General features: G+C 51.5%; 6 protein-coding genes across 6 annotated transcripts; 2 read left to right on the forward strand and 4 right to left on the reverse strand.

Moving 5' to 3' along the window:
* Positions 1-217: 217 nt before the first annotated feature.
* CDV56_103138 (Sec7 domain protein) lies at positions 218-4,715 on the forward strand (the record flags this gene model as incomplete). The annotated part of the gene is made up of 3 exons (XM_026756757.1): positions 218-2,768; positions 2,827-3,573; positions 3,637-4,715. 3 exons carry the CDS (start codon positions 218-220, stop codon positions 4,713-4,715), a joined length of 4,377 nt encoding a protein of 1,458 aa, XP_026613313.1.
* An 873-nt stretch (positions 4,716-5,588) lies between these two features.
* CDV56_103719 (putative anucleate primary sterigmata (ApsB)) lies at positions 5,589-10,573 on the forward strand (the record flags this gene model as incomplete). Its single annotated transcript, XM_026757338.1, has 2 exons — positions 5,589-7,703; positions 7,769-10,573. 2 exons carry the CDS (start codon positions 5,589-5,591, stop codon positions 10,571-10,573), a joined length of 4,920 nt encoding a protein of 1,639 aa, XP_026613314.1.
* Positions 10,574-11,156: 583 nt separating this feature from the next.
* CDV56_104272 (nicotinate-nucleotide diphosphorylase (carboxylating)) lies at positions 11,157-12,216 on the reverse strand (the record flags this gene model as incomplete). Its single annotated transcript, XM_026757891.1, has 3 exons — positions 11,157-11,886; positions 11,946-12,001; positions 12,061-12,216. 3 exons carry the CDS (start codon positions 12,214-12,216, stop codon positions 11,157-11,159), a joined length of 942 nt encoding a protein of 313 aa, XP_026613315.1.
* Positions 12,217-14,915: 2,699 nt separating this feature from the next.
* CDV56_104630 (aldose epimerase family protein) lies at positions 14,916-15,994 on the reverse strand (the record flags this gene model as incomplete). Its single annotated transcript, XM_026758249.1, has 2 exons — positions 14,916-15,414; positions 15,507-15,994. 2 exons carry the CDS (start codon positions 15,992-15,994, stop codon positions 14,916-14,918), a joined length of 987 nt encoding a protein of 328 aa, XP_026613316.1.
* Positions 15,995-18,495: 2,501 nt separating this feature from the next.
* Positions 18,496-19,560, reverse strand: CDV56_104926 (Zn(II)2Cys6 transcription factor domain-containing protein; the record flags this gene model as incomplete). Its single annotated transcript, XM_026758545.1, has 3 exons — positions 18,496-19,204; positions 19,294-19,391; positions 19,453-19,560. 3 exons carry the CDS (start codon positions 19,558-19,560, stop codon positions 18,496-18,498), a joined length of 915 nt encoding a protein of 304 aa, XP_026613317.1.
* Positions 19,561-22,555: 2,995 nt separating this feature from the next.
* CDV56_105249 (putative RAS small monomeric GTPase) lies at positions 22,556-23,758 on the reverse strand (the record flags this gene model as incomplete). The annotated part of the gene is made up of 3 exons (XM_026758868.1): positions 22,556-22,869; positions 22,918-23,352; positions 23,692-23,758. The coding sequence occupies 3 exons, from the start codon at positions 23,756-23,758 to the stop codon at positions 22,556-22,558; spliced, it is 816 nt and encodes a 271-aa protein (XP_026613318.1).
* Between the last annotated feature and the right edge of the window lie 362 nt (positions 23,759-24,120).

Raw genomic sequence — 24,120 nt, forward strand, 5'->3', positions numbered from 1 at the left:
TTGAATTTGGAAGGACTATATGTATATGGCCAACTCGCAGACAGGCAGCCATTGTGATTGAGAGAAGCCCCGATCAGAACTCGTCCACGTTTCGTCCTCGTACTGGACGACGTAGCGGGTGGCAGCTTTTTCTACACGGTGTGCCCAAGCGTTGACGGGTCGCTGGTCCTTCTCTACCTCATCCCGCTACACACGAATCCTGAGCAAGCCCTCAACCATGAATCGTCTAGTCCGGTCGAGCAGCATCAGAAAGGATGCCCACACGAATCGCTCGCCCCCTCGAACGCCGCCTTCTCAAGCGTCCAACTACAAGCCGCCCAAGCGAGGGCTCCATCCCCGTCCCTCGTTGCGCGAAACCTTCTTAGACGATACGAATCCAGCCGACAATGCGAACAACAGCAGTAACGATTCAAGTGAAGAGCGGGATCCTCATGATCTCTCGCTGTCTCCAAAACATGCCGCGCGCACGTCCATTGTCGACAATATGTTGCTTTCTCTTGATCAGTTCGCTTTGTCCACAGGCAATTCGATTCTCGACGACTACCGACTCTTCAACTCGGTCTTCGAGTCCGAATTGTACGGTCGCAACTCACAGGAGTCTGTGGGACCGCATCGGTACCGCGGCCATACATTCTCCTCTTCCCTTTCATCAGAAGCGGACTTTGGCTACGACGACAGCTCAGCTCGCTATGGAACCCAGCCCGCCAGAGGGCGCCGGAGCAACAGTAGCTCCCAGTATCATTCCAGCCTGAGACGAATCGGGAGTACTCGCAGCCGAGAAGGGACCAATTCACGAGGTCAACTCTATGACTATCGAACCGTCACAGGGGCCGATCAAACGACTCGCGCTACGAGGAAAAGCAGCAAAGCAAGCGGATCCTCCAACCTCGATTTCGGCCCACCTCTCATCAGAGGGAGAGCGGACTCGGCTGGTGAGCGACGGTCGGCAAGCTTCGATTACGGTACCAGGCCGGCTTTCAATGCCGCCGACTATGACTCCACGTTCTACGACAGCACAGACGCCGCTCCAACACCCAGCGTGCCGGCTGGCCCCCGGAAGTTACAGTCCTCGTCTCAAAATGATTATGCCGGTGCCTTGAACCCTCAGTCCTCGCGGACACCCGTCGCCTCCAGGCGGAACAGCATCAAATCGTCCCGAACCAACCATGCCAGGAAATCTCGGCCAGAGAACATCGGTACCAGCTCCATCATGCGAGGCCCGGACAACGAGCTCGCCAGTCTGGCCGATGACGGGCTGGATCCGCCTCCAGCAATATCAGCGACACTCGACCCGCCCGCTCCAAGTCCGACCATTTCGTTCAATAAACCGGCCCTACTGCCCCCGCCGGATCCCACACCTATCAAGGAGCGCCAGGGATTTTTCCGGCGCGTGTTCGGATCATCGAGAACCACTGCTCCAGGACCGTCAGAAAGTATCCAATCTGACAGCACACTGTCCCAAGCGAATGACACCAAGGAGACAAACGCAGCCGGCGGAAGTCTCAGGGCCCGCAGACAACCGTTAAGAAACAATGCGTCTGGTACAAATGCACTCCGCGAAGGTCAACCACATGTGGTGAACAAGAAGTCTTCTTTCTTCCGTCGGCGAAAGAAGTCGATATCGATGACTGACAACGTACCGCCTCCCATTATTCTTCCTCAGGAACTAGGCCCCAAGGCTATGGAGATATTGAAACCGGAGCCCAGTCCTGTTAGTAGTCTCAGAAAGGTGATGAATCCGTACCTTGCTGATGGTATTGGCCCCGCATGTGATAAGTCCAATAATGGCCCGATTCGGGTCGCAGGTGCAGATCATGCAGAAAATATGAATACGGGCCTTCCCTCAGCAGAGAACGAGAAAGAAAACGTTTCTACAGCTCCCGCCAAGGGCGGTCAGAAATCAAAATACAGCCTATACCCGCCTCCAACCGCGGGCAGTGGCCACGATACATCATTCCTGATGAGCAGCAGCGGAGATGAAGAGTCCACTGCCAGGACCGCTGAACTGGATTCGACCTCCTCTATTGACCGAAAGCAGGAGAGAATGGCGGTCGAGGATGGCGTCAATCCTTCCGAAAGCGAGAAGGTTGGCCAGATGGCTGATGACACCTCCCAAATCATGACCGCACCGACGATGAAATCCGCCCCGGCTTTGTCTCCGGTAGTCGAGAGTATTTCTCCGGCGAGTGTGTCACCTCTGGAAGATTCGGAGAACTCAATCACGGAAACCGCCACCGTAAACTCGGATGAGAGAACTGTAGGACATCCCCAAAGATCCGACTCCTGCGGAGACCATCAGACTGCGCCCAGCAAGCTGTCGATCCCCGCTGTGAAGGCGGATGCTTCGCCTCAAGTCTCGCCTGCAGAATCGGAAGAATACTTTACAGCCGCCAACACCCCCGCGGTGCCGTCGGAGGATCCCAAGCCTCCACAGATCATCGAGGACACCGCTGAGTGCTCTGACAACGCCTTGTCAGACGGTCCCTCGAGCTCTGATAGGGATCAAGCAAAGCGACTGTTCGATAGTCAAGACCAAGTGGTAGGCAATGAGCCGGCTGCTGCCTGGCTTGGCGATCCTGCTCGTGCTTCTATCAGAGAGGCATATATGGAGTTCTTCGACTGGTCCAACATGAACATTCTTGCAGCACTACGAAGCCTTTGTACTCGCTTAGTACTCAAGGGCGAGACGCAACAGGTAGATCGAGTGCTGGATGCTTTTTCGATGAGGTGGTGCCAGTGTAACCCACGGCATGGCTTCAAAGCTGCAGGTGCGTTCACTTTCCTTCACCCTCGTTATAGAGTATATCCAGGCCTAACATAGTTTAGACGTTGTCCACACTATCTGCTATTCTTTACTACTTTTGAACACCGACCTTCACCTGGCGGATATTGAGCAGAAGATGACGAAGAATCAGTTCGTTCGGAACACAATGCCGACAATCCATCGAGTCGCTGTTGATGCAGCTCCGGACGGGTTCGAAACCATTCGCCCTGCTAATCGATCGAGACTGTCGACGCAAGAAACGGGTTCGTTAGCCTCTCGGTCGCAGTCCAACCCAACCAACGATTCCGAGGCATCCAATGCAGAGACAAACCGGCCGACTCACCCTCCCCACAAGCTAGTTAATCGATTGTCTCGAACCGATCTCTCGATTAAGTTGTCGGGTGATCCTGAAAGCGACGTCGGTCCGTTGGTTAATGCGCCATTCAATGGACCGATGAGGCTATGGGAGCAACAGGTGGAGACTGTGCTGAGAGACTTCTACTCGTCGATTCAGAAGCAAAAGCTTCCGCTCCATGGCGCTGCAACCGATAAAGACGGTCCGCAACCCCAGTCAAACAATCTACTCGGCCCTGGCACCACCCATCATGGCCTGCGGAGAAGTCCGAGCACAATCAGCAAGAGCGGCTCTGACATCTTCCCTCGCGGTCGCTCTGCTGATTCTCGCTATGGCACAGCGCGATGGTCCTCCAAACCCCGCTCGCGGGCTAGATTGTATCCTCCATCCACGATGGGGTCCAGCCGAACCAGCTTGGATGACCAGTCGTCTCTCTGGAGCCCGTCTGCCTCCAGTACGTGGAGCAAATACTCTCTCGGTAAATTGACTTCTGCATCTGTCGACTCTTTCGGATCAGATTATCCGCGCGGGGATTATCAACAGTCGATTGGTTTCGCAAACGCACTCAGCCAGGCGATTATCCGTGAGGATTCTGCGCACTCCATCACGAGTCTGGAAGAGGAAGGCGCAGCTCAGCTCCTGGAGGATGAGACTCTACAACTGGCTGGGGCTCCGTGGGCCAAAGAAGGTAGCCTCAAACACAAGCATCACTTGGATTCGGTCGACAAGAGGGCCAAGGATCGTAATTGGAATGAATGCTTCGCTGTGATTCAGCAAGGCTGGATGCGTCTGTTCTCGTTCAGCAACACGGCGAAGGCGACGCGGCCGAAACCCAAACAGCGTCCCCACGGAGGGGTCGTGGTGGGAGGTGGAAACTGGACTGAAAATGCCGAGGAAATCTGGAAATTTCTCCTGCGTCAAACCATTGCCAGTGCGCTTCCGCCCCCAGGCTATTCCAAGTCTCGTCCACACGTCTGGGCGTTGAGTTTGCCGACAGGCGCCGTTCACCTGTTTCAGGCGGGCACACCCGAGATTGTCCGGGAATTCGTCTCATCCGCCAACTACTGGAGCGCGAGATTGTCCAAAGAGCCTTTGACTGGAGGAATCAGTAACATTGAGTACGGATGGAGCGATGCCGTGATTAACAGCGCTCTGGTGCACGCCGACAGCAACAGAACGCCACCTTCATCCGGGCATCGGCCTAGCATTCAGAGCTCCATCCGCAGCTCTATTGACCAGCAGGGCATACGGCCTAGGCTGCCGGCGGACCGGGTACACATCAGTGATTGGGCGCCGCCTCAGCAGAGTATGGTGGCCTCAGCACTGCCCGAGGCCGACCAGCTGAAGGCTTTACAGACGTATGTCAAGAACGTGGAGGATGACCTGTCGCGTCACAACGAGCTTCGACCCGCCATGATTCTTGCGTTCTCACCTCGCCATCCCAACGCAGCCAAGGCGATGGCCAATTGGGAACGCAAATCCTCATATTTGCTACGGGAAATTGTGAAGTTCCGGACGTATATTGATTCACTGCAAGCGGCAATACATGCCAAAAACAAGATCTATGCAGCTCGCGAAGAAGATGCCCCCTCTTGATCAAGCAATCTGTCACCGAGACCTCAAACCCCTCTATGTCATGTTTCAGTGCCCTATACGGCCTTTTGTCGATCTTCACCAAATCCTACTCTGCCTGGAATCGGTCATTATGTTCTGCAGATATACCTCCATGCCACGACACTTGACTTCGTTTCTTTGTTGCTTCATTCTCTGCGAGAATGATGAGCCCTGACGTTATGGATATCACGATACTGTTTTCTTGTTTCTTTCGCTCTTTTTCCTTTTTCTCAAGGCTCGGTCTGAGTGTACTCTTGATGTAGGATATCTAGATTCTTAATCTACAAAATTCCCCTGGACATCTATAATCTTCTTTCTGGATTTGATCTGTCAGTAACAAAAAGCAAGTAGGGATAATGAGTCCTCTGGAACAAATGGGGTGACTTGTCTGACTGATCACACTCCCACCGGCAATAAACAACCACCACATCAGGAGGGAAGGGAAACCATCCCACACATCATTCTTCTCCGATCCCTTGCTTCTTAAAAACCTCATTCTCATCTCGTTCATCCATTGCTGCCATCTATAAGTATTAGAGCCATTGCATGTATTCAATGCAGCTGTCAAGAACATGATTTTGTACCAATGATCAGCAATCCATTGTTGTGCTGGCCTTGTCGAAGAATCATCACAACGACGAGGTAAGCTAAAGCAAAGCCTGACGCCATAAACCGGCCATGAAGCTCATGATATCTCTAGGTATCTATCTAGCTTCGATCGAATCAGACTCATTTGTTCAGGTGGATGTAGAGCAAGCAAAAGACTGTGTGCCCAGACGCTCCAAGCCGCCAACGTCAGTCTAACTAGTTAGACTAAATCATAATAATAATAACAACAATAATACGACTGTCACCATGTCGACCAATTCCGCCCTCTCGCCGCCATCCCCTCCGTCTCCAATCTTCAACGTCACTCACTGTGCGCAATCAGATCCCCTCCCGTCGTGTGTCTCGATCCCTGGCGCCTTTGATACAGACGACGAAGTGTTCGCGCCGGAGGACGAGTTTTGTGACCCTTTTGATTTGATGGTGCAGGACACCACCACACGGGGAGATCCTCCCCTCGGCGGCAATACAACAATGGACGAAGCTCACGATACAGAGAGCGATATTTACCATACGCAAGATGAGACCACACTCGATTTAGGCCGAGACGACGATCCGACCTCAACGATCGATCCGTCGGACCATGACGATTCGAATATATCCCACCTCCCTCCCTTACCCGATCACGACGACAGTAGCTTGTTCCTTTCCAGTGAGGATGGAGACCATGAGCGCGCTGATAACCAGACTTTCTTGGAAGAGAAAGAGATGCGGAGGAAATTGATGGACATGGAGTCGAGTTTCTTACCCGAGCCTTCGACAATCGAGGTCGCTGCTTCGAACCGGGCCGCGGGTATCGGCGATACTCTCTTGATCGAAGATCCCAGTGAAAATGCACATGGGCCGACCGTATCAGAGACCAACCAGTCCTCCTTGATGACACCGGACAATACATCCACTGGCGAGAGGGTGCCGGTTCCGCAAACTCCGAGTTTGGGTCCTCACGACGACAATACCATGGGCCTGGATGCTACGCCCGCTGCCGTGTCGCAGCAACATGAAGAGGATACGACCACGTTGGAAACAATATCTTCATCGCCTGCAGCGGAAGCAGCGGCGCGATCGTCGAGCAGAGTACAATCTACCTTCTCGCAGAGTTCGCAATCAATCAACAGGGTCGGCCAAGAAGAGCCCGACAATTCTACGACATTGGATCCGAGTCGCTCCATGTATCCGGCTAATCTAAGTATACAGACAAGTTTTCGGAGCTCATCGCTGGAAGGACCGAGACTTTTTCAGGACGAGATTGGCCCGGATGCAGAAGCAGCCTCCCGCACAAGCAGTCGAAGGGAGAGCAGGCCGAGATACTTGGCCAGTCGCCAGTCATCGCATCGCCTCTCATATTCGTCCGTCGCCAGCAACAACACCGAGACCACCAATAGTGATGCGACGCTGGGCGCGGACTACGCCCTTCAGTCCGGGGGCGCGGTCCCAGGCAACTCTCACCCTGCTCAAGATGACCAACGCAACAACCTGACGAGATCTATTAGCTTAGGTAGCATGGCCTCTGGCATTTCTGGCCTGAGTGACGATAATATCATGGAGAGGAGGAATCCCACCGCAGTTGCCGAGGGTGGCCTGCAAACCCTGGCTGAGGAAGAAGGCACATCACAGTCGCGACCCGGCTCATCTCAGCAGCAGCCGCTGCCGCAGGCTCAACAAGAACACCAATCGCCCGCGTTAGGGGATGTTCAAGGTCCAATGACACCAAAGGCAAAGCCTCGAGACAACGTCTTTCCAACAGACACCGCCATTGCAGAGCGTGTCAAGGACGTCCAAGTACCAAGCGCCTTTGTCAGACAGTTTCGGGAGGACTTTGCTGGTCGTCCATCGTCTCCTGAGAAGCGTGCTGGCATGCCAACTCCGGCTTTCGCCCGGAGCGGGCGAACCATGACGCTCAAAGAGCAAAGCAGCACGATTGACCGTCTGTCGAAGGAGAACTTTGATCTGAAGATGCGCATCCACTTCCTCAACGAAGCACTGAACAGGCGTTCGGAGGAAGGAATCAAGGAGATGATCTCTGAAAATGTCGAGCTGAAGTCGGACAAACTCAAGTTGCAGAAAGACAATCAGAATTTGAAGAGGAAGATCCGCGACTTGGAAAAGCAGCTCAAGGACCAACAATCGGACAAAGAGTCCACGGCTAACCACGATCCCGAGGGCTCAGACGAGGATTCCCGGGATGCTGCACAGGACGAAGAGATCCTGTATTTACGGGAGAGACAGGAGGCTTACGAACTTGAAATCGAGAGGCTGCGGTCCGAGAGTATGGTTCGGGAAAGCGAAAAGAGGAGACTCGCCGAGATGGTCAAAGCATTGAGTGACAGGCCGATGGGCTCAGAGGCCGGGGCAAGGGAAGAGAGGGTAACGAACACCAATGTCCTGTGGCGTACATCTCGATGCTTGGTACTAACATATCAATGCTACAGGATATGTGGAAAGATATGCTTGATGCAGAAACCGCAGCGCGGGAACAGGCCGAGGAGGAAAACAAGAGAATCAGGGACGAAGTACTGGCCCTTCGGAACGAATTGAACTACCTGATCGCCCCTCCAAGACCAGGGCAGCGAGACCGCGTGGGATCCATGATCTCGTATACGACAGTCTCCGACAGAGATATACCCCGCATGCCAACCCTTGGTAGTTCGTCCAGTGATACACTCGTGGAAGAGCTACGACTCCTCAGGCAGGAGAATACAGAACTCAGGAGAGAAGTCAGCGCCCAGACGTCCATGCTCACATCTCGTAACAAGGAGAAAGAGCGCCTGTACCAAGAGATCGAGGAGCTGAAACTTGGTCAGCGCCGTGACGGTGTTCGATCCATCGCCGGGGATAGCATCTTCGATCGTTCTGCTTCTCGGGCCCAGGGCAGATCCTCTTCGCGGGCCAGTGACGGTACAGGACCATCTCGAAGCGATGATACAGAACGCGAAGACCTGGAACAGCGGATTGGCCAACTGCGTGACCAAGTATCCGCGCTGAAGCTTGAGAACCAAACTATCAGGGCCCAGCTAGAGGAGCGCCTCGCGCAATACGAAGCTCTCGACAAGCAATATCAGGCCGACGTGGACGGGGCTGATGAGATGATCAATGCCCTACACCAAGAACGTGACGAAGCTGAACGAAAAACAAATGAGTGCCTTGTCAACATGCAGATTATGGACGCCCAGTATTTGGAAGATATGGATGCCCTCGAGGAGGACCTCAGACGGAAGACAGATGAATGCGAGCGTCTGGAAGAGGAGCTCCGGAATCAGGACGAGAACCTCCGGGCATTGCAAGCTGAGATGCGCTCTGCCAGTGAAGGTATCATACGGCTCGAGGAAGACGCGCAAACCAACCTGCAGCGATATGAAACCGTTCAAAGAGAGCTCCAGGACTGTAACCGAGAGATGGAGGCATTGGAGAAGAGTCTGTATGAAGCGAATACCAAGGTGCAGCGACTTACTGTCCAAATCGAATCGAGCCAAAACGAGATTGCGTTCCTGCGAGAGGAGCAAGACGGTGATAAGATCAGGATTGGGGACTTGGAGTCTGAACTTAAGACATGCCAAGTGAGCCTGCAGAGCGAAAGGGACAAGGTAAAGGAGCTGGAAGCTCGCCTGGCCGAGGAACGGCATCAACGCGAAGTCGTCGGAACCAAGGAGAAACAGGAGGTTCAGCGCATCATCAACGAACTGAACCGGGAGGCTTCTGCAGCCAAGGAGGAGGCCCGCAGGTTGAAGAAGAGCCTGTCCGCGCAAGAAATCGAAACGGCCACCTGGCGAGAGCGACTCATGGACTTGGAAAACAATCTAAGGGAGACGCTGGGCGATCTCACCGGCAGCCGGTCCAGCCTGATTTCCAACATTATGAAGTTACAAAAGGAACTCGAGTCGACAGCCTTGGAGCTTGAGAGCGTCCGGTCGAAACTCGACGAGAAAGAGTCTCTCTTGCGAAACCGCGATGCTCTTCTTGAAAGTCACGGACTCGAGTCTCGCAAGCTGGCTGAGCTCCTCGAACGTGAACGACAGGCCCGTCGGGCAGACAAGCAGTCGTTCGAACAGGCCCTCAAATCTCATCACCAGGCATCTCGCACCATTACTCAGAACAATTCACGCATTACGGACCTGGAAAATGCCCGGAGCCAGGATCGCAAGCGGTATACAGCGCTCGAACAGCAGTTCAAAGAGCAGCTCAACGAGCGAAACTCCATGCTACTGACAATGTGGAAGCGGCTGTCCGCAATGTGTGGGCCAGACTGGGCACATTCGAACAGTCTCATCAACGGAAACCTGCCCAGCCAGGAGGTGATTGGCAACATACTCTTCTGGCCAGGATTCAGCCGCAACCTCTTGCTCGCCGTCAAGACGCTGGAGAATGTGATAGCGGGATTTAAGAGCCGCATCAAGGGCGTCGAGCGCGACCTGACCAAGCAGTATCAGATTCTGGAGCATACCTTGGGTCTGCGCATTAAGAAGCTCGACCGCTTGGAGGAGTCGGTGATGAATTTGCGCGCTCAACAGCATAGCAGGGGCCAGTCCGGGATGTCGCCCGAGGTCGCCAAGCTACGCGGAGAGAACCGGCTGCTAAAGGCGGAGCTGAATCTGCTTCAGTCTCACTCGCGCAGTCGCGGCCCAACGTCCGCAGCAGCTGTTGCCGCTGGTATGGGACAAAGCATCCCACGCTCGCCGAGCCGAACATTGAGCACAGAGTCCGGGGCAGATGCAGAGTCCTCGGCCTTGACCCGTCACCGTTCTGTGATCGAAAAGTCGGCGACGCCCCACCTTTCCCGGAATCCGCACCGCAGTTCGACAACAGGCATCCCCCAGCCATCATCCCATATCTCATCATCGAACGCGCCAGCCGCCGACGCGGGTGCCATCGTTCCCAGTTCGCGCTCACGGCATGCATCGGACGACCCGGGGAGCAATGAGAAATGGATCCATCGCCTGAGGGAATTGGAGAAGCGACTGAAGGCGGAGCGGGAGGCGCGCTTGCTTGATCGCAGCGGAGCTCGCAAGCGGCTCGAGGAGCGGGATGCGGAGAACCAACGGCTCCGTGCTCAGCTGGAGAGACAGCGCATGCGGCGAGGTCTGTCGGCAGAGACCTCGACCGACGACGATTTCGATCACGGCCGAGTCCGCAAACCAGAGCGTTCCGATCCGAGCACGGGCGATGATTATGGCCGTCATAGGGATGAGGAGCCGAGCTCGAGCGAAGGAGAGGGGATATGTGTGGATATCGAAGTTTGAGCTCGACTCACGTTTCCTGCCTCTTTGGCACTTGTCACTTTTCCTGGTTGGTGGTCGGGCTGTCTTCCTTCACATATGATTTGTTGTGCATCTCTAGCGGCTGCTTTGTTATTCTCTGCGCTCAAGGGCGTCATTCGGTTGAACGTTATCATGTCATGCTTTTTATAGTGGCATCGATGCGCCTGTTTTTGCATGTACTATATACCCCCTGGTTCTTGTTGATTCTTGGGATTGATGAATCCGAGCTGTGCATAGTTGAGGAGTAATTGTTTACAAATGTCGACGACAGTTGATGTCAATATCGGACGCTGGCGTCTTCTACTTTCTTTGTCGCCTTGTAGGATGGACTGTAGACGGACAGGACGAAAGGTGCGATGTCATTGGATGTGCTCGCGACACAATGAGTCAATCCAAGCCACGACATTCGGAAAATCAGAGATCCATTACAGATTGTGTTTACTCCGACCACTACCGAGATAATGCTCACAATGCCATCGTGAATGATACGTAGCCGAGAACTCCTGTGGCTGTTCGCCAATGCCATATACATGAATTATAACAAATCAACATACGCCCAACGCATCTACCGCAGCGACACCTTGAGAGAAAAGTCTACGATGGGGGTCCCCTGGTGGATGGAGCTGGTGGAGAGGATATCCACATCGGGGCAGGCATAGGAGGCCGCGTTGGACTCGGTCAAGCCGCCGCTGACCTCGACAAGGAACGACTTCTGCGAGCCCGCCCATGCCTGCTTGAGCTGGCGGGCGGCGTCGCGGACGCCGTCCGGGGTGAAGTTGTCGAGCATGATGACGTCCGCGCCAGCGCCAATGGCCGCGTTCGCCTCCTCGAGACTGCGGCATTCGACCTCGACCTTGGTCGAGAACCCGCCCGCCGCCTTGGCCGCCTGGACGGCGCGGGGGATAGCGGCCGCGATGGACTGGATGTCGGCCGGGGCGGAGCCCCCATCCGCGGCGGAGCGGTTGTTGGCGCAGGCCCAGACGTGGTTATCCTTGAGCATGGTCATGGAGCTCAGGTCGTGCCGGTGGGGGTCGGCGCCGCCGACGAGGAGGCCGTATTTCTCGACGACGCGGAAGCCTGGGGTGGTCTTGCGGGTGCCGGCGAGGGTGCCCTGCCAGCCGTGGGCGCGCAGGGCGGACACCAGGGCGGAACTCTTGCTCGCGATGCCGGAGCAGCGGGCGAGGATGTTGAGGGCGACGCGCTCGCCCAGGAGGATCTGGCGGATGGGGCCGCGGACGGTGGCGCAGTGTTTGATCGGCTCGATGGATTCGCCTTCCTTGACGTGCCATTCGACTCTGGGGAGCATCAAACGTCAGCTTGTTCTGTCCGCTGGGGGGGTTGTCGAGCGACGTACGTGCAGCCCAATTGGGAAAAGACCTCGTCGAAAAAGGGTACACCTGCGACGATACCCTGGTATGAGTGAGCGTCTAGGATTCTCTACTATCAGATTGCATCTCCAGGCAGCGTACCTTGCTCTTCCCCAGTAATCTCGCCTCGCCCTCCGACTCACCGACGACAAACCCACCATAGTCGAAGCTGGGGCAATCCTCCTCCAACCAAGCGGTGATGAGCCGTTTGTAGCTGCTCGGTAGCAAATGCCGAAGATCTCCGTAGACTGATGCCATCTTGATATCGCTGTAGAAAGGTGCGGTTGAATCGCAGACCTTGATCACTGAACTCGGTTCGATAAGGCCGATTAAGATGGCTGTCCAGTGGTACAAGAACCCTGCAGTGCAATTGGCACAGATATAGACAGAGAGCTGCTATTTGCAAGAGAAAGGCATCCCCAGAAAGACGTTTATCGAGCATAGACGTGTCTTGCTATCGGATCAACCCCACGCGGGGCATCGGCAACATCCGGGGCGCATCACGTGGATCGGCTGGGATCGGAAGGATCCTCTGCCATCGGTATATCATCACATGACCTTGCAACAATTCCAATAGCACTTTACGACGAGGACAAGACTGGATTTGGGTAAAAAAGTGCTCCTTTGGACTAATTAGGTAAAACTGACACATCGGCTCCATACAGGTTTGAAGTAATCACTTTGGCAAAGAAAAAGCACAAGGTATGTATCGTCAGGTCAACTAATCTGTAAACATCGTGAAAGCTAACAAGTCAACCAAAGACCAAGCCGAAGACGAACACGATGGACAAATGAGATCAGTACGAATACGATCAGAGCGGGATTGACATTGAAACTCAAAGACACTTTGGAGTCAGGAATCAGGGGGCCCAACTCCCAAGAACACAGCCACGACTGAGCTCCTGATTGAGGTACTTATCCGCGCTTAGAAAGACTCAGGGGTTGATCGATCCGCTGCTTTAGGCAGCAGCATACAGTTGTTGTTCAAAGTCTTGACCTTGGATCTTCTTGTGCCTTGCTTATGATTCGTATTCGCTACGAGAGGGCGAGTCTGGTCTGCGAGGCTGCGACAAGCTGCCAGCCTCATATGCACGTTGTCGCGCTCGTACCATCTTCGCGGGTCACTATCTCGAGCAACTCGGGGTATCGGTATAGAAGTACAGCTCATCTGCTTGGTGATCTGGTAGTTAGAACTAGCCCACGGTTAGCTGTATTGCATATGGAGTCAACATAGACTATCAGTTGAGAAACAATGTGTGGGGTAATAGTGCAAGCGAACCAGGCTCAAAGTCAATGCTGGTTTAAATGATTTCATCCACTACTAGTAGACTAGACATCGAACAAACCTCAGAACATCGTACATACACACTACACAGCCTCCTTGCGCTTCGAATACCAAACCTTATCGGTCGAGGCTCCAGATATGCGGTGCCACGCCGCGCCTGGCTGTTCGACTTCTGTGACCTGGCGGACTTAGGTCGGACATATGATCAGTTGCTGACCAGATCTCCAGATTGATATCTCCGTGTTATGTCATGGACAGCTACAGTGATGGCTGACGTGATCAGGCTGAACACATCCAAAAGGCTTGCATATGTCCTCTGGAGAGAGTCAAAGAAGCATGCCCCATGACAAGATACACAGCACGGAGTAGAGTACAAAAATAGGTGGTAATGGTCTCCGCTCGTTCAGCTTTGACTGGGGAGTCTGGACTGTCGACGACTGGACAAACTCTCCAGGCCAAGAAGACATATCATTGCGACTTGCAACATCAACCTAACCTGCGCCTCCTGAAGTAGTTCCAGTTGACTCCTCCATCTTGAGCAGTAGAAATGCCAAGCGTCACGGGAAGGTGAAAGTCTCCGTTCCGAGTCCGCCAATCTTACCCAGTACAGGCGTGTCTTGAAAAGAATACACGGCAGCCTCAGTTCCGTGCCAGACGGCGTATGCAGTGATGGTATCAATTACGCCACAATACTGAAATGAGATGACATTATGTCTACCATACCATTAATTACTGTCAAGGTATGCGCAATACACATTTGAAATTCAAATTTCCACTAGGTAATAGGTATTTCTGACTTCAAGACCACATCGAGGCTCTCACAGCTGAATAATGTAAGTAGGATGGCACAGGTTCCATGACTACCTTAAATATACTTGAATGACCAAGTCCTTCTCACTACTAATAATTTCTAATCTACCTGATCGCCATCTTTATGATCTGTCCCTCTGAATTGGTACGCCAGTCAACTCCTCGCAATCTACCATTGCATCAGTTTGCCGAGAGTGTGGTCTATTGAAGAGAATAGCACAGTCCAAATGTTCTCATGGAGCAAGATCATCATGGACGATCACTGCGCGCTAGAAGAACCATAGTAGGCTTCGAGAAGCTCTTGGCATCCCAGGAACGGAAAGGAAAATGAGCCATTTTACACCTACCGTTTAGAACCATGTCCGTACTCCGTAGATGACCGTCTTCCGCGGCATTATTCTCAACCTCAGCAGGCTCAGCTCGTCAGATGGCCTGACAGACGCCACACCTTTGTCTCGATCAAGCTGGGTGGATCCGACTGTGTCATGGACCATCGAACTTTTTCGCATTATTTCTAGAATGGGCTTGGTCTCCGGGTCGTCCCAAGTGGAAACCACAAATCCATTCCGTTTACATTCAATAGGGACAGGGTCTCTCTCGGATACATATCACGGAGATAAGGATAATCGGCACATCGCATTGTAGCTGCCAGCTGGATCGGATGATGCTGGCGGGGCCCGCGGGTCACGAAAACTGGCGAAAATCGCACACAAACTAGCACTACGGAGTACCGAGTTACCGAATCAAGGACACAAAAAGGGAAATCTGATCAAGTCAATTTTGAGCCGTAGCCGAGATACAAGGCATGCCATAATGTCCCTCTCAGACTGACTACAGACAATGGAAAACTTGACAACGCTCATCATGCCTTCCAAGCCTTGTACACGGTCTTGCATCCGAAGAGCTGTCCCCTTTTCAAAATCACCATCGGCCGCCATGCCGGCTCGTTGGGCGCATTGACATATCGGCTAGGCTCCACGCAGAAGCCCGCTCTAGCCACGCGCTGTGGCAGTCCGTCCACCGCGGGCACGTCGATGTGTTTGCCCGTGTAGAACTGGAACGCGGGCTCGGTGCTGTGTACCTCCAGGTGCAGGCCCGTGTCCGGGTGGCTGAACTGCGCCAGCAGTTTCAGGGGCCGACGGCGCGTATCCAGAACGACCTTGGACGCATCGGTCTCCATCAGGAACACATCGTCAATGTCGGGCTCGGACGCGCCGAGGACGAATGGCTTGGACACGTCCAGAGGGAATTTGTCGATGGTGCCAAGCGGGATACCGGTGGAGTCGAGGGGCAGGTAGTCGACGGTGGACAATTGGGCCTTGGTGCCTTCGATGGTAGGGCCATTGCCAAGGTTGAAATAACTACACCCGAGAGGAGCGTCCCATCTCGCATCAGCTATTGCGCTATGATAGAGAATACCCCGACGTTCCCCAGCGTGCAACTGCAAACTTACCTATGGTTGGTCATGTTGACAACCGTCTCCTCAGACCCGTCGCCCACAAACTCAACCTCATACTCGGTAGTCAGGACTGTCTTGGAGTCCTCCTTGCTGGCCGTGTACCAGACTCGCACTTCCACTGTGCCGGGGTAGCCTTCCTCGCCGTCCTTGCTGAGGTACTTGAACAGTAGGGCATCCTTGCCATCGCGCTTCACGGACTGCGGGCCGTCAAAGACGCACTTGCCCCAGCCTTTCACCCCGCCATGTAGTGAGTTGGGCCCGTCGTTTTTGGCGAGGGTGTAGTTCCGGCCATTCAGGTTGTGGATCTCGGCATCCTTGATTCTGTTGGCCACGCGACCTATCGTTTCGCCAAAGTGAGGCGAGTTGTATTTGACATATTGCTCCTGAGTGTTGAAACCGAGAACGAGGTTCTTCCCTCCGACACGGAACTCCTGGATGATGGCTCCGAGAGGCAGAAAGGCGAATTCAGATTCTCCGGACATGATGCTCGTCTTCCTATCCTGCTTGGGATTTTGCTACTGGGTGGGAATGGACTGGACGATAATGCGGTTGAGTGGTCAATCAGGATATGCGAGGCGTTGCAGAAAACTGATGTGACATGGAGGAGGGGCAGATGTCCCAGCAGTAAATACGTAACCCCCCGCATGCAGTGGCAGGACCGGAAAAAGCACTGGAGCTGTTTTCATCATCTCTGATGTCTACTTGTCTAGTTGTCCTTATTTTCGACGGCTAAATAGGCATAGTACCCATTGCAAGTTGCGGATGGACGTATAAAGGGTAATATGAGTTGATGGTTTTGTCGATGAGGGGCAGCTTTAGGCTAAAGATGTTTGATAGCTGATGCTCTGCCTAATTCGGTAGATTTCCGGGGTCGATGCCTGAGGCAGAACTGCCACATTCTGAGGGAATCTTTTGCCATGACATTGACGACAGCTGAACTCATCGGAATATTGGGCGCATGGACGTAGATCTCGTCTTATAGAGTAGTGCCCTCCCGCGCTGGGATATCCGATATGAGCCTCAAACAATCCGTCCGAGGCTAATCCTCGTTGAGTAGAGCATTCTGTGGTATTGCAGTACAGCATATATCTACCTAGAATTGTTCTCTCAAGATGTCGGCTGTTACGCTTGTACGTAAGAACTAAGGTCCCCAACGTCTAAGGTACTTGAACAACACCCTTGGTATGTATCTAGTATCTATTCAAGCATCAGCACGGGTCGGTGATCACGGAGAGCGTCTAACCCCGAAGTTCCGAAATCCGAACCTGTCAGCTTGGGAGAAAATACTAAGTACTATCTACGAATGCGAATGGCCTAGACTCGGACGTCTGAAATGATGGTGACCGAATTCGAGGGAAGCTACACTAACTTTTCGAATCCAAGAGTCTTTCTCGCCTGGATGAGGGGTGGGATGATGGAAAGTAAAGCTACCAGTGGCTAGCTATATGGCTATCAGCTGTAGCAACTAGCAAAACCTTGGTCTCTCTGCTTCTAGGTTTCTAGATTATTACGGAATACGTAGTTAGAAGAGCATTTTCAAAGCCTCTGCTCAGCATCACCCGTGACTAATTGCTGCTATATTGCTTAGTTAGTGAGAGCCGAGGTTCGATTACAAAGCAAAGGCCAGTGACGGAGACGAGTGGTAAGGTAAGGTACGAACCAGTCGATGGACAAGACTTAGGTTCTCTGTAGTACTTTGTATCAGTATGCAGTCTCCAAGTCAATATGATATCAGCAGCGTGATCACATAGTGATAATCCTTGCATCTGATGGTGACAACCTTGAGAATTGAGCCCTCGTGGGGACAGCAGCTTTTCACAAGCAGAGAAAAAAGGGCTGACCTATCCATTCCAGGATTTCGCCGTCTTACGGAGAAAAGAATAGGTACTAATATCTTTCACAGAGGAGCAGCAACTCCAGAACTCAGCAAGTGAAAAATCCTCAATGTGGACTGATGGAGTCACGATCCCTAAAACAGGTGCCAAGTTCCGATGGGAAATCGGGAACTGGGAACGAGCCACCAACTCTAAAAGCTAGGTCGGCAGGTCGGCAGGTCGGCATCTCGGTCTCTTTTTTTCCTTTTCTTTTTTTTTCCCTTGAGTTTTGACACTTCATTAAACCATAATCATAATATGATTGAATGTCCGTTTGAATATCAAATACTGACTCATGGATCAAATTATTAGGAACCATGATTTCTCCATTGCAAATGGAACCATATTACTCGTAGATAACCCAAGGACTACGACATACATACAGACAGCAAAACCTTGAATTTCAAACCTTCCAACGTCAAAGACGAGACGACTAGGAAGACGCCGACGAACTCTGGCCTCGGAGAACTGCCAATGCGGGCTTTGATTGATCAGTCCAAAAGAAAAATGGATAGCTAAGTTTGGAGTTCGCCGAACGGAAATAATAGTACGGAGTAATAATATCATTATCATCGACCTAACTGAGAGTCCCCGTATGCGGCGATTCATGACGTCGTTCTCTGCCTGATTAGTCATGCATGTCTCAACGTCACTCTGCACTTTCAGTGCCTCATCTGCACCGTCGTCCAATCATTCTCCCATGATCCATGATCTAATGATGAGACAGTCATGGCGTTGGTAGTATCAGCAAAAAAGAAAAAAAAAAAGGGTGGGTGATGTTGAGGAGAGGAGTGATCATTGTTGTATCAAGTTCGATTCGCTCACTATGGTGTAACACTGATAGGCATGGAAAGCCCCAGTCAAACACCGAAACAAATGAACAAACATGATATGCATGTAAAAGTGAATGAAAAATGATCTTCAAACGCCCCCATTAAACGTTCCATTATCCAAGACCTCCTGTTGTTTTATACCCAACGCCAAACACCATTGGGCGACCGAATGCTGAGCCCTGAAACACTCAACCGCCCCACAGTAGACATAGCACAGACTAGAAATGAGATGAAGAAAAAGAAAAGGCACTGTACAGTACGCGACCCAAAGTTGAATCAGATGGACGTTATCTCTGTTGGATTCGGATTCAGAAATTGATTGAAATCCTCGTAGTCACTCTTCGTATCCATGAACGAGGCCGATGTCATGCAGTTTATTGGAATCTGTCGGTTGAACATCGGTGACGATAATTGATCATCGAATGAAAGACTTGTAAAGTCGGAAGGCCCCATCATGTCCATTTCGTCAAATGTTCCGAAGCTGCTGGTAGGCCATTGCGGCGGGCCCTGCAAGGCGATGGGATTCACTACCCCCTGCATCGACAAGGGGGCAATGTAAGCGGGATTGTGAGGAGCCATCTGGGGTTCAGGCTTGATCGTCGGTGCCTGGCTACGTGATGCCGGGCTAAGATTTGGAGGCGTGGGAGGAAGTTGATGTCGCGAGAAGGCGTCGGCGAAGCGCGAGGTGGTGATGGGCGAATGCGCACTCTCTGAACTCCCGTCGGATGAATCCTGGCGTTGCATGTGGCCCGCATTCTGCTTCCACAATTCCTGCTGCATGACCTCGGTGTTCTCCTCGAAGCGTTCGCCTTTAGTCTGATCCAGAGCGCCAAGCCGTGTGAGCAGATCATGCGTCAGAGGGTGGCCGTTTGCTTCGCATTTCAACGGCTCTCCCGGCCAGCCTTCACCCTCGCTGGAGCGTCGATATAGTTCCTGAAGACCATACACCAGCCAAGCTTGTTGCTGCTCCAGCATCTCAACATACCTGATAAGCGAGACATACGTTAGCATGTTGCTGTTCGACCATCCCCCGCATGCATAAAATCCAAAGAATTGCCAAAGGTGCAAGCTCACCCCTTGGGGTACACTTTATCATGGGCCTTCTTCCTCTCGCCGAAGACGCAGATGGCATTGTCTGCCCTACACCGTCCACATGGATTGGCGCCGTCACACTGCACCGGGTCAGCGCTTCAGAGCGCGCTGATACTTGCTTCTGGACCGTGGCCTGCTTACCTTTGATTTCTTCAATCTACATCGATCGCACGCCTTACACACCCTCTTGCGAACATTGCTGTCCGAATGTGAGTGGTCCGATGTGGGTGACGATTGACGTGCCGTCATTATGTGATAGAGGAAGTATCAACTAAAGTAAGATGCCGTTGAACACCAACGAAGGCGTGTGTGATTGTAGGCAACACCAATCCAGACGATCGGAGGGAACTATCTCCGGCTTTTTTTGAACCCCTACTCCGGGGGGGACGTAAAACGACAGCAATGGTTGAGGGGTGAAAGGACGGTCAAGGTCGATCGATGATATAACGAACTGGGCGAATGGGGGGTGGAGAGCTTAAGTAAACGGACAATAGTTGAGCCCACGAGCCAGTCCCAACAGCCGACAGAGAAATGAAGATGTAATGGAGTAATGGACAGAACTGGATGGACCCAAGGAGTGCCAGCAAAGGTTGCAGCGATCAGACGGCAGCGGATTATCACCCAAGGTTCTGGAGTTGCTGGTTATAGGTAGTTATCCACCGAGGCCTTAGGTCGGGTTTCCAAGGTAGAGTAGTAGTAAGTAGGGTAGGGTAGGGTAGTATACTAATCGAGTAGAAGAGCTATGAAGGAGGGAGGACCGACAGCTTTTAACTAGATTCTGATGATGATTATTATTATTAGGGATATTATGATTAATATTTCCTTGAGATATTTCTTGGTTATTCGAAAATTCTAAGGGAATGAGTAATATTTACTTTTTGTGATTACCTACCTATTAGCTTCGAAGGTACCAGTAATCATCCCGAAGCTGCATCGAGCATCTCCAGGAGTATCTAGTTAGTTGTATCCGTTCTAATTGACGCATTGCCCAAGACTCCAAGGACCAAGAGACCCAGCAGGGCCCAGTATGCCCAAAGAGGGAAAAATGGATCTAGGCTAGTTGTGTTCGGGATCCTTGAACTTTGCAGTACTGGTATTACCAGGTAGATGTGGCTCGGGAACGTCCAAGGTTGTTGTATTATGTATTGTGCAAAGTCTTGTACAGAGTAGCCATCCATGCATGCTAAGTACTATTCACACTTGCCTCAGTATTGATATTTGATTCAGGCATCAAAACACTTAGAATGACCAAAGCTATTCTGCACCTTCATCTACATGAGCAATCAAGCTAGGAAAACTTGGTGCGAGGAATATGGAATGTAGTGCTGATACGCCTTACCTTACACAGCAGAAATTTCTGGTACAAGACAGCCGGTAACCGTTTATGATACAGTATTCGGAACCGGAGACTTGAATCGGGCCTCGGAGATGTCACGGGCAAATGTTTCCTTGATTTCAAATTTCCTCTTACAGGAATTTGCTCGTCTCTCTCTCTTTTTTTTTTTTTTTTTTTTTCCCTCTCTTAGTAGTCAGACAAAGTTTTCGGAAGTTGCATAGTAAAAGCAATCCCGTATATCCGTGACTGGCTGATCATCAGCACTATTATCAGATAACAATGGTGCAGAAAGCAAGTGTCAGGAAATAAATCGACTTTGAGTCCTGTTGTAAAAGGAGACAGGATCAGTTTACCGATCATGATGATGCTTGACTGTGTCATGATCATAGTACTACCTTAGGTACATCAAGCGCTCTTGTATCAATATTGCAGCATGCTATCTTCGTAGGTACCTCGCAGGCTCTCATATGGATAATAATGGATGCATAAACATAACAACATTATTATCTACAAGTGCACATAAGCGGGTTCTTTTTCTCGAGTATTCTTCGCGGCACATGGCTGCCGATCGTCTTCACTCGGCGATCAGCATTAGTTAACGAACTAATACTATGTGTCTTCCGCTGAATCATCGGTTCAGAGTCACGAGTTCTCAGCTGGATATTATTATTATTCGGATACTACTCCTCTCCTCATTAAAAGCTTAGCGGCAGACCGGCTCTAATCCCTGTAAGGACTCTGTAGTCCGTTGTAGTATGTACTTCATTGCGAGCACAATTTGAAAGTATGATATTATTACACAATGTACGAAACATGGGGTTAAATCATGCATGAGACCTCTGATGATCAATCAACCTTCTCCCCGAGGTTTCTTCTAGCTTGACCTCTACCTAATCATGATATGTTCCATTCTATTATTGTTCTATTGCCCATCTAGTTCTTTCTCACGGGAATCAAAGCCGTGTTATCTCCAGTCAATGACGTTGACATGGGAGTCCCATCACAGATCATGTCATGACCGATAATGATGATTCGCCAATGCCCCTTACAGTCCATGAACTATGAGCATAGGATTATTCAGTATTTTGAAGGTACTCCGTAGAGGACCAACCTAGAACCTACTTAGAATTTAGAAACAGCCCATTGCATCTGGTGACCCATTCATTCATCACTAGAATGAATCTCTTACGGAGTACTCTACACCTACTAAACTACCGAGTGCTGAGTGCTGACTTCATGTTTGCGCCACATGTCCATGATATCCATGAGATAGAGTTTAAGCTTGCAATCATTGATGATCAATGATTCGGACATCTTCTCTTTGATATCTCATCATGTGCGTATCCTGTTATTCAATTGCCACTGACCTCGCTGGCCTTACTCATGCGACTATCGCTTTACAATTATCTTATCGAACGTTGATGTCAGATAGTTTATGATGAACAGAGACCATAATTGGCTGGACTCAAGGTGCATATCTCGTCCCCTCAACTCTATGTAGGTCGACCTATTTCGAATGGAACCACCGTTGACCCACCGTGGGTGGAAATCGCTCGAGTTGCATGACAGTCACACAGGGAATAAGCTTGACTCCCTAGTCTTAAGCGATTACCGCTGCTTATGCCGAGGCTGATTGATTGATCTACCACGCTGACTTCATTCTTTCGTGACGATGCTGTATTGCCGCAATCATCAAGTCCATTTGGCCTATCAACACTGTACAAAGTTGCAAAGAAATGGCGGGAATATGTCCACGAAGTTTATCACGAATACACGATCAAGAATGGAAAAGCATCGTCGGTCAAACAGGTGGATCCTAGGAATAAGAAAACAGAAGATAAGAAGAGAGAGAGAAAGAAAAGAAGGATATCTGATGATGATACATTCGAACCGATAATTGATGTCAAATCAGCAGCAAAGCAGGCGTCTCCATATATTTGGTTTGCCGGGCTCCTCTTTCGATACTATCGCTTCGCCGTTGGACTCGCCAGTATGAGCTTCTGGCTTCGGTGCAGCACGCTTACTGCTCTTAGTTCCAAAGATTGAGAGACGACTGCGCCGCGACCGCGCATCTTTGGATGGCTTAGCGGCAATCGTCTCATCGGCCGTCTGTGCGGCAGGTTGTTGCGCAGTTGCAGACGTCGTGGCTTGACCAGGATTCGCCGTCGCCTGGTTCTGCTCGTAATGTAGTCGACGAGCTTCGATAACACGACGGACGATGACTGCGATCGTGTCAGATCAATAGGTCGTCTCACATGGAAGTTACATACGGGCAAATGTCTCTTCAATGTTCACCATATCTCTCGCGCTTGTCTCCATGAACCCGCAACCATGCTTGCGGGCATATTCCAGCCCCTCCCTAGCACCGACGACGCGACTCTCCTTGAGGTCGCACTTGTTGCCAGCGACGATCTTGACTGGAGGAGGCATGCCGACTTCCACGCCGCGTGCGCTGTCCCCCAGTTCCTTCAATAAGCGAGCATTGTCTTCCGCGCGTTGCTCAGCCTCGATATCAATCAGATCCATGAAGTAATCCAATGCGCTTAAGCTCGATGCATTGGTGATGTCGTAGACGAGCAGAAACGCGTCCGACCTCAGGTTGGACAGCGCAAACAGCCCTCTATACTCCTCCTGGCCGGCAGTATCGGTGATAGATAAGAAATAGGGACGGCCATCGATCACGCGTGTTACCGAATATGAATCTTCTATTGGTTCTCCGAGAAATCGCCATGGATGTTAGAGAAAGTCACGCGTCGACGACGACAGGAGAATTGAAATCCAGGGTACGGGTACTGCTTTACCGATGGTAGGGTCATATCTTTTGAGATTGGTTCGCCATGTGTCAGTCCTTTATCTTGCACGTTGTGATTGTTCGCAAGGGGATATACTCACTCGTGGACCCATTGGCTCCGCACCAGTCGCAAAGTGATGGACGATTTCCCTAACAACCACGGCAGATCAGTGTCAACCTTTGTCGACAGTGGAAGCTGTCACAGCGAGAGAATCGCAGAAATCTTCACTGGCAAGGAAACGGAAAGACATACCGCATCCACCATCGCCGCAGATCGTAATGGAGATTTTGTCTGGCTCGTCTTCCATTGGGTCTTGCATTGTATGCTGAAATGGATGCAGGATTTTTCTGTATCAGTAGAAGATGTGCTTGTTTACAATTGCGAACTCTATAGGTTGGTGATTGAGCGAGAGCCGAAACCGAGTGAATATTCACATTGAAGCTTCTTTTGTTGCAATATGCCCAACAAGATACAGGGACATTGACTCCTGAGACGAGCGATCAAAAGGAGAGGCCGCCAGAGACGGCGCGACGCCGCAACGGTGCCCCTTTCGGTATTTGATGGCCATTTGCAATTTCCACTATCTTATCAGGGATCAGAACTATAATATCGATGTTAAGGGGGAAAAGGATTGCTGTTATATTCTACTCAATAAGATGATATGGATAATCTGGGGTTGAT

The sequence above is a fragment of the Aspergillus thermomutatus genome (assembly GCF_002237265.1).
Source record: "Aspergillus thermomutatus strain HMR AF 39 chromosome Unknown NODE_132, whole genome shotgun sequence".
Taxonomy (NCBI): domain Eukaryota; kingdom Fungi; phylum Ascomycota; class Eurotiomycetes; order Eurotiales; family Aspergillaceae; genus Aspergillus; species Aspergillus thermomutatus.